The following is a 9497-nucleotide window of genomic DNA, read 5'->3' as shown; positions in this document are numbered from 1 at the left end:
AGCCGCGGCTTCGCTCACAGCGCAACACTAAGCCAAGCGTAGATTCTCCAGGACAACGCTGAAGTTGTGTCCAGGGGCCGAACGCTGGCAAAGTTGCACAAACGTTGCACAAACGTTACCAAGTGAAGGGAAGTTGCGATAGTGTTGCCTAATTAGCATACGGCGTGCAGTTAAAGTACAATAGACGTATATGCTGCAGCAAATACATTACACTACACAAGCCCGGGAAACCTTAATAAAAGAAAATATTCATATTGCCCTACACATGAGTGTAAAGTTTATGTGCCATGTTAAGAAATGTAGGGGGGAAGCCAGTTACCCCAGAAAACAATGTATGCTCTTTTTCTGATGCCAACGTTTTTTGGGACTTAGAAAATCTTTCAACCATTTTTTGAGGAATTCCTAACTATCACAAGTTTTGTTACTTGTGTACATGCTCCTGAGGAAGGTCCTTATATAGGACTGAAACGATTAATTTTCTATTTAAATAAATCTCTATTTTTCCTGAGAATACAGAAGCCTTTTTCATTTCATATATATATATTTTTCCCCCTTCATGTTGAGTTTTCAAGGCACACGTGATGGGCAACAACATCGATTCTTAGAACAATGGTTAAAAGGACGCAAGCCTGTAGACAATGCATTTGCTCGCTTTGTTACATAGCAATAAAGTTCTCCACAACAGAAAACGACAAACAACTACAATGACGCCAAGTTATAGCAATAGCATCCAGGCGTCATGCGAGTTAACGTCACAACACGTTTTGTTCCGGGAAGGGAGTTCCACGTTCTAACTACACAATGGACGAAACCATTCGTCGGGGTAGCAATTTTTAACTAACTACTATATAGTAAGCCGGCTCGTGCATTCGTTTTATTTGTAATGGCCACAGAAAAATAGCTATGCTACCTACGTTCGCCATAGATAGTAACGGATGGCAATGTTTCCCGAAGCTCTTGCACTTTCTCGTCGTTGTCAAATGGTTTTATCCCGAGACTATAATATATACGGTGACGTAGCCGCCGCCATCTTGTCTCTGTGTGCACGCCAGGTGGTTATTTGCGGTGCTAGGCCTGTGCGGTCGCTACACCTGCCTCCTCCTTGGCAGTGTGCGCCGGTTATCAAACGACCTGTCGACTTTAGCTGTGGTCAGGATTGGACGTTTGCGCGCCACCGGGGCCTTCCGCCTGCTCTTGATTATCCGCTTCCTCAACGTTCTCTGTCATCTCCTTTATCCCGTCACAGCGCGGAACGAGTCTGGACTATGGGTGGGTCGGGGTGTATTAGGGTGCGCGGCACACTGAGCAGTGCAGGTTTGATGCAGTGGGGTCCGTTGGGGTCCCTGGTCTTTTCTTGACATGGATCCCCCTGGAGCTCTCGCCTTCACGACCGCCAGCCTCCCCCTACAGAGACAACAACCCCGGTTCCCCAATACCCACACAGCCAGTCTCTCATAGTAGTACACCAGTGCAGCCGCCCCTTTAACTGAGTGTCTCCTCGTGCGATTCCTCTCGAACACTTGCATCAAAGTTCGGAATGATCACGTGTGACGACTTAATCGCTCCAACTTTATAATGGGATGTCGGACATGCAAGTGTCTAGTGACAGGGTAACTGCCTAGTACAAGGCCTTTTTGGTCCAGTCTACTTCCCGTAGCGCGTACTCTTTTAGCTCCCTGGCATCATGGCGTCCCTCCCCAGGGGCTGTCAGCTGCACTCAAACATGGTCCCAATCTCTGGCCAAATCCCAGGAACCGTGGGAAAACTCAACTTGTGCTGTGAACAATTCCTCTCACCCTACCACACAGATAAATAGTATAGATTGTCACGATATACAAGCTGTAGACGGGCAGTTGGCCTAAATCGAATTGACACCATTGGAGTTTAGAATGCAGGCTTGAGGATGGCTTAAGTTTTAGTCTGGAGTTTTCTTTTCTTTGGGCAGGGAGACTTGACATGCCTGTGGAAGATGGGTTTTATGGTACAGGATAGTGGCAGGGAATAAATTTATATTTTTGTTTCAATTATACCCTGGTGTTTTAACTTTTTTTTTAAATGTTGGAAAAATGCCTCTTTTAGTTCCATCGAAAAACACCAACCTGTATGTCACGACTGTACAGCCCTATATATTTCCTGACCCTGATAGTAAGGCTTAAACACGCACACTGCCTGAGTAGTGCTTTGGGTTTGCTCTGACCAGTTGGTTTAGTCACGTAAATGGCTTGTTTTTGATAAACTGGTGTCCTAGACGTGCAAAAATAAATACCTGCAATTAGCAACAAGCTTTATAAGCGTTTGCACCAGCTCTTACAAAAAAAAACAACAAAATATGGGGGACCCAAACTCTCGCAAGAAGCAGGCTCTTAACAGACTGCGCTCTCAGCTACGGAAGAAGAAAGAGTCTTTAGCTGACCAGTTTGAATACAAGATGTACGTCGCTTTTGTGTTCAAGGACAAGGTAATAAAACAGGGCTATTGAACAAACGGCTACATCGCTTTGTTCTCTATGTACCATTTTCAGCTTCATGTTTTAAGATCCCATAGCATATTGCAGTAAGTGATAACTCCACACTCATGGGGCCTATTTATCATGCTGTGGAGAATAACATAACCAGTGATGTTGCCCATAGCATCGAATCAGATCTTTGGTTTTGTTTCGTAAGTTGTCTGACTGTTGAAATCTTAATTGCCGATTGGTTGCTATAAGCAACATTGCCGCTGAAGTTTTTCTTCAATGTTTTAAGTTACATTTAAGAGTATAACCTAAAAGCTTGGAAGCCCTGCAAAATAAATGTTCCTAGTAACTTAAAGGGCTGCAGAGAAGTCTTTTCAAGACTTAAAGGGTTTCTGTCATGATTTTGATGGTATAGTTTTTCTAAATTACACTGTTTACACTGCAAATAATTCACTCTACAATATAAATGTCATTCCTGAACCAGCAAGTGTATTTTTTTTAGTTGTAATATTGGTGTGTAGGCAGCCATCTCAGGTCATTTTGCCTGATCATGTGCTTTCAAAAGAGCCAGCACTTTAGGATGGAACTGCTTTCTCACAGGCTATTGTTCCTCCTACTCGATGTAACCGAAGGAGTCACAGCGGGACCTGTATTTTTAATATTGAGTAGTGTTCTTAGATCTACCAGGTAGCTGTTCTCTTGTATCAGGGAGCTGTTATTTGGTTACCTTCCCATTATTCTGTTGTTTGGCTCCTGGTGGTGGTATTACTCAAATTTGCTGTATAGCAGTAAAAAGTGACTGGAGTTTATCAGAGCACAAGCCACGTGTCTGGGGCTACTGTGAAACCAACAATTTGCCATGGCCCATATCATATTTTAAACTTATATATTTCATTTGCTTTTTGAAAAATGGATTTCAGTGCAGAAGTTTGCTTGAGCAGAACTATTAACTGTGTTTTTCTCTCTACAACATGCTGTTTATTCATTTCCTTTATATTGACCTTTGCTCTTTTACACCACCATTCTCTCTACATTCTCTTAAAGGAACAGTTCAGTGTGAAAATAAAAACTGGGTAAATAGGCTGTGCAAAATAAAAAATGTTTCTAAAATATTTAGCCAAAAATGTAATATATAAAGGCTGGAGTGAACAATGTCTAATAAAACAGCCAGAACACAACTTCTGCTTTTCAGCTCTATAAGTCTGAGTTAGTCAGTGACTTGAAGGGGGGCCACATGGTACATTTCTGTTCAGTGAGTTTGCAATTGATCCTCAGCATTCAGCTCGGATTCAAAAGCAACAGATATGACCCATGTGGCCCCCCTCAAGTCTCTGACTGGTTACTGCCTGGTAGCCAGGGTAACCAGTCAGTGTAAAAAAAGAGCTGAAAAGCAGGAAGTAGTGTTCTGACTGACATGTTATACATCAAATCACTCCAGCCTTTATACATTATATTTTTAGCTAACTAACTATATTAGAAACATTTTTTATTTTGCATAGTCTATATATTTACCCAGTTTTTTTACACCGAACAATTCCTTTAAACTTGTATACCATCTTCTCTGTCCTCTACAGCTTCTTTTTTTCCTTTAAATAGCTGCTTTTTTTTTTTTATTTACCAACTGATGTTTTTTCTCTACAAGGTCCTTACCTCAAACACTGGCAGGCACTTGGTTTATGTTGAAAAACTAGGGGCAGCAGGAATACCCTTTTCCCTTTCATTCATTTTTCCTGCATAGTCAGGACAGTTTGTCTGTATCTAGCAACTGCCATTATAATTTATTAACATGTATTCATAAAATGCCAACATATTCTGCAGTACTGTATAATAAATTGGTTTCTATAATGGACATACAGATTACTTGAACTGTAAGCAAACTGTATAGAATTAAAAGAAATTCATGTCATGAACTACAATGTTTTACTTGTAGAAAAAGAAGTCGGCTTTATTTGAGGTAGCTGACGTGATTCCAGTTATGACCAATAACTATGAAGAAAATATTCTGAAAGGTGTGCGGGATTCCAGCTATTCCCTGGAAAGTTCCCTTGAGCTTCTACAGAAGGATATAGTACAGCTTCATGCACCTCGCTACCAGTCCATGCGCAGGGTAAAAAACACAACTTTTTTTTTTGGTGTATAATCCATAAATGTAGTATATATATTTTATTAATTTTATAGAACAAACATCCTGAGTTGTAATTTTGTAATGGAGTAGTTCGGCTTTAAATTAACTTTTAGTGTGAGGTAATTAGACCATTTGCATTTGGTCATTTTTTGCTACATTATGCTTTTGTTTCAATTTACCCCAGCAACCATTATGGCTTCAGTGAGACTGGACAATAAATAAGGGGAGACCTGAATAGAAAGCTTAAGTAATGAAAGAAAAATATTAGAATTGTAGGTTTGGAGCAAGAGGAGTTTTTTCGTTGTTGCTGGGGTTAGTGTCGCCCTCATTTAAAAGCAGAAGAGTAGTGCAAGTGATTTAAAAACTTTGGGAAACTTGTTCTTTTTGGAAATAATATTCAAAGTAACACCTTCTATAATGTTGCTTGTGGGCCTTAATTAAAACTGCTACCACAGGCTCTAAAGCTTCGCAATATATAGCTATTCCTGTTAAGTTTGGCATGACCATTTGCAATCATAGTTCCGTTATCCTGGGTCTTTAGTTATATTTTAAATGACTGTATAAAATACAGGCAAATGTCTCTGTTCAGAATGCTGATGTAAATTAGCTGTTGTACCTCCCAATGTAGGATGTCATTGGATGCACTCAAGAGATGGACTTTATTCTTTGGCCACGGAACGACATAGAGAAGATTGTCTGTCTTCTTTTTTCAAGATGGAAGGGATCGGAAGAACCCTACAGGCCAGTTCAGGTAAATCAAGGTTGTAAAATATAGATTTTTTTTTTTTCCTAGCCAATTTTAAAAAAAGATGCTAAGCTGAAATATACTTAATTTTAGTTAAAACTGAGAAATGACAGAATGCTACAATTGCTTGTCATAGCTAATAGCAATGCACAGAATCCACTGATTTGTCTGAATCTGAACCCTAATTTACATTGGCAAAACCCTGGGGCAGATAATGTGAAAAAAATCACCCACCTTTATTTGTTACAGGGTTTGAAGGATTTATTTCAGCCAAATCCGCTGAAAGAGGCATAGATTCAGCTGAATCCCTACAAGGTAGACTATTCTAACTAGTTCTGAAATGAGCAGTCCAGTAGATATAACGGGGGAAAAAGTGTTTTGTTGCTGGATAAATCGTCACATAGAGCTCATTAAAGATCATGAGGCCAATTCTGCTTCTCTCCATTTCTATTGGATTTTTAAGGGCTTGTTTACTGAATGCAGAACTAGCTTTCACCCTTCATTAAATGTCCCGAAAAAACCCCATACAAGTAACCTGGTAATATAGTCATTTAGGTTGAAAAAAAGACACCTCCATATTTTATTAATATGTAAAACATGCCTAACTGCTAGATGATGGCCAGAATAGGGCTTGTCAAAGTGAACTTCTGCTGCTTTCTAGTTTCACTCTTTCTTAAATATATGCCCCTCTGAATGGTATTTAGTTCAACCAATATGGATACTCAACAGGCAGACGGCACTTCTGGGATAAGCTTTATTGGGGTTGCTGCTGTTGAAACCTAACGTGTTTCAGGAGTGTATCCCTTAGTCATAGAACCTATGACTAAGGGATACACTCCCGAAATGCGTTAGGTTTCAACAGCAGCAACCCCATTAAACCTTATCCCAGAAGTGCCGTCTGCCTGTTGAGTTTCGTTGTATTTACAGTGGGGACACTGTTGACAGAGCACCTGGATTGAGGGAAGAGCGGTGAGCTGTAGCAGTCTCTTTTTTTGCTTTTTATCTACAAACCAATATGGATACTAATGTAATAACAGCTTACATTTCTGTGAGCCTTTATAAGAGCTGTTGTATACAGTAGGTTGGTATAACTGGTTTTATGACTGGCTGTAACAAGGCTGCTACCTTTATTTTTAAAACATCAAATGACGACAAAGAAAAGTCACATTGACAGAATCCGATGACGTATGATTGCATTTTTAAGGGAAGGAGTAAGGCTCGCAGGTGCTATTGGAATGTTATATTTGTCAAACATGAGAGAAGTTATTGCCATGCAGAGGAAAAAAGAAATACAAGCATGCTCCACAAGTCAGAATGTCCTCAGGTTTTTAAAAACTGCATTAGATATCTGACTTGAGAACGAAAGCCTAGTAAATTCTAGATCACACATTCTAAAGGGCATTTAAACCCTCATGGCTGCTGCTGTTTGACATCTAGAACCAATTTAGTTATTCACATACAAACTGAGAAGAACGAAGGCTACCCCATATCTAAATGTATTGCAGATTTCGGGGGTTACTCGTTTTAATAGTTCAAAATGTATCCTATCAAGCATGCTTTGTAATTACTGACTTTTTTTCCCGATACTTTAGGCCAAGTTTGAATTTCATCATGGAGATTATGAAAAACATCTTCTGCACATTCTGAGCCGAAAAGACAAGACTGGTATTGTTGTAAACAATCCTAGCCAGTCAGTGTTCCTATTTATTGATAGACAACATTTGCAGGTAATTCAAAATGTATTGCCTTTAAACAGCAATGTATGGTAACAGTTAATAAATTGCACACATTTGGCATACTTAATATTGAAACATTAGTTAAACAAGGTGTACAAATCTTAACACCTAGGATACTGTTGGCATGCGTATAGTAAAAGTGTTTTGTTAAATACTTATTTATAGCAGTAGGGAGGTGTCTATTGCGTTCTACTTGTATGCAGACATGGGGCAATCTATGCCACAAACTGTTGGTTGCTCAATATTAGATTAGTATTCAAATTTGTAATATTAAAGGGATTTGAACTCCACACAAACATAGCTTGAGCTTTTTAAAAAGTCAACATAATTTCAAGCAACTTTGCAATATACATCAATTAAAAAAAAAATATGCAGACTTTTCATGATTATTAATGGTTTGAAACAGTTCCCTAAGCCTAGCCCCTTGCTCTCCTGCTGATCTCTCTGACTACTTTGCTGGGCTGGCTGACTACCGTTACTTTGTATCAGCAGCAATTTGTCCTCAGCCTGCATCCTCCAAACCTAACAATTCTCTGCACATGTGATTTCAATAAGGAATGGAACATCACAGTGCAATGCATTGTGGTTTATGTAGTTCCTGCATGCTGTCTGTAAGCTGTGGTGCAGTTTTTGTAACATCAGTGTTTAGTCTATCCTTCCTTGCCAGGATTTCAAATGATGCAGAAAGAGAAGAACTGTTAACCAGCTGGGTTTCAGTATATAAAATGGCATTTATTCATACTTTTTGAAGAAACTGGTAACAGTGATGGGTATATTAGGGGTTTCTGTGTTATGTGGGCCTCTTTATCAAATTTTGGTTTGGAAGCAGGAGTTCCCCTTTATGTGGTACTCCTTAACAGGGTGAATATTATGAGAACATACGTACAAATGATAGAAGATATTTATTTAAAAATCTTTATCAATTGGTTCTTTAAACATGTTTATCTTTTGTTTGTAGACTCCGAAAAGCAAAGCTACAATCTTCAAGTTATGCAGCATCTGTCTGTACCTGCCACAGGAGCAGCTCACCCATTGGGTAGTTGGCACTATTGAGGATCACCTCCGCCCTTACATGCCAGAATAAAGTTTTGACCAGTCAAACTGGGAAGATCAGTTATTAGCAGCAATTTCTTTTCTTCTAAATTACAGAAGAATATGGACTCATGCTCAGAACACTTGTATGTTGTGAATCTTCATGCTGGATATTTTTTCCTCATTTTGCATCAGAACTTTTTTTTTTTTTCTTTAATTTCTTTTTTTTTTTTTTTTTTTTTTACTTGTGTGTGGACCTTGTGAAGAGAGGATGTTCGATACATCTTGTTGTAGATTCTTAAAATGTGAATTGATGGGACTGTGACACACTGAATCAAATGTATCTGAAACAACAAGGTATTTTGTTTGGTGGTCTTCCCATTTGCACTGGTCATTCCCCTAACATCACTTAGATGACAGTATTGAGGGTGAAAAAAAAATGAATGTAAGCTGTATAAATAGCTTCGCTGCTTCACTGTATTATGAAAGCACTATCAATCTCTTAAAGCATACACTATGTTGGCTTACAATGAAGACTGGCTCAGATATATCGAACAAGAAATGGTTTATTCAGCATTTGCTTTCATATCTTAGTTTGCAGGGCAGTGAAAGAGAACTGGCACTTTGATATCTTCTCTCAGTTGCTGCATAATTGTTTCCCTACCTATGGGGCACAAGCCTAGGAGTCTGCAGTAACTAATATATATTAAAACAAGTTCAAATTCTTGGACATCTCAAAAACCATGTTTCTGAAGATAGGAATCGAAATACAAACCTGCTGGCGATTTGTGCAAATATGACTTTTTCCTAAAATAAAGTAATATTTCTATAGTTAAAAAAAAAAACCCACCCTTGGTGGTGGTTTCAATAAAGTAATGTTAGAACACTGTTACAAATTGTAAAAGAAGTTTGAAGTGTGAAATTTGGTTCAAAGAATCATTTTTTATTTTGTGCAATGATAAGGTTGACTACTGTATTGTTTTAAGAGAAGGCTTTTCTAAAAGGTTTCTGCGCCTTTTATGGATTAACTTGTATAGGCCTATTCCCTTTGGCTAATACTAGTGCTTACCTGATTTAAAATTGTATCTAGCTTTTGTTTGAAATTGGATTACATTGGAAATTAAAATAAATGAGTTGAAATCTGATCTTGCTGTCGTATTTAACTTCTATACAGTTGAACATTTTGTGACACTGAGCGTTATCTAATGGAAATATTTGTAGAACAATGTTATGTTCTAGTTGCTTGGTTTTCTACTTTTCAGGCAAAATCCCAGAAATCTCAGCAAAACTTGCCTGTCAATTTAAAGTAGTTAGCCTTTGTTACCTTTAAGTATGTTATAGACTGGCTAATTCTAAGCAACTTTTAAAAATGGCCTTCATTTTTTTTAAATCGTTTTTGAATTA

At 38.5% G+C, this 9497-nt stretch overlaps 1 protein-coding gene across 1 annotated transcript; it reads left to right on the top strand.

Annotated features, from left to right (window-relative positions):
- Positions 1-779: 779 nt before the first annotated feature.
- c6orf62.L (chromosome 6 open reading frame 62 L homeolog) lies at positions 780-9238 on the top strand. Its single transcript, XM_018267828.2, has 5 exons — positions 780-2458; positions 4386-4562; positions 5209-5331; positions 6918-7052; positions 8020-9238. Exons 1-5 carry the CDS (start codon positions 2330-2332, stop codon positions 8143-8145), a joined length of 690 nt encoding a protein of 229 aa, XP_018123317.1. The 5' UTR covers positions 780-2329; the 3' UTR covers positions 8146-9238.
- The last annotated feature ends 259 nt before the right edge of the window (positions 9239-9497 follow it).

This window comes from Xenopus laevis, chromosome 6L (genome assembly GCF_017654675.1).
Source record: "Xenopus laevis strain J_2021 chromosome 6L, Xenopus_laevis_v10.1, whole genome shotgun sequence".
Classification (NCBI taxonomy): domain Eukaryota; kingdom Metazoa; phylum Chordata; class Amphibia; order Anura; family Pipidae; genus Xenopus; species Xenopus laevis.
The sequence above is the reverse complement of the archived record's forward strand: the minus strand, read 5'-3'. Positions and strand labels throughout refer to the sequence as shown.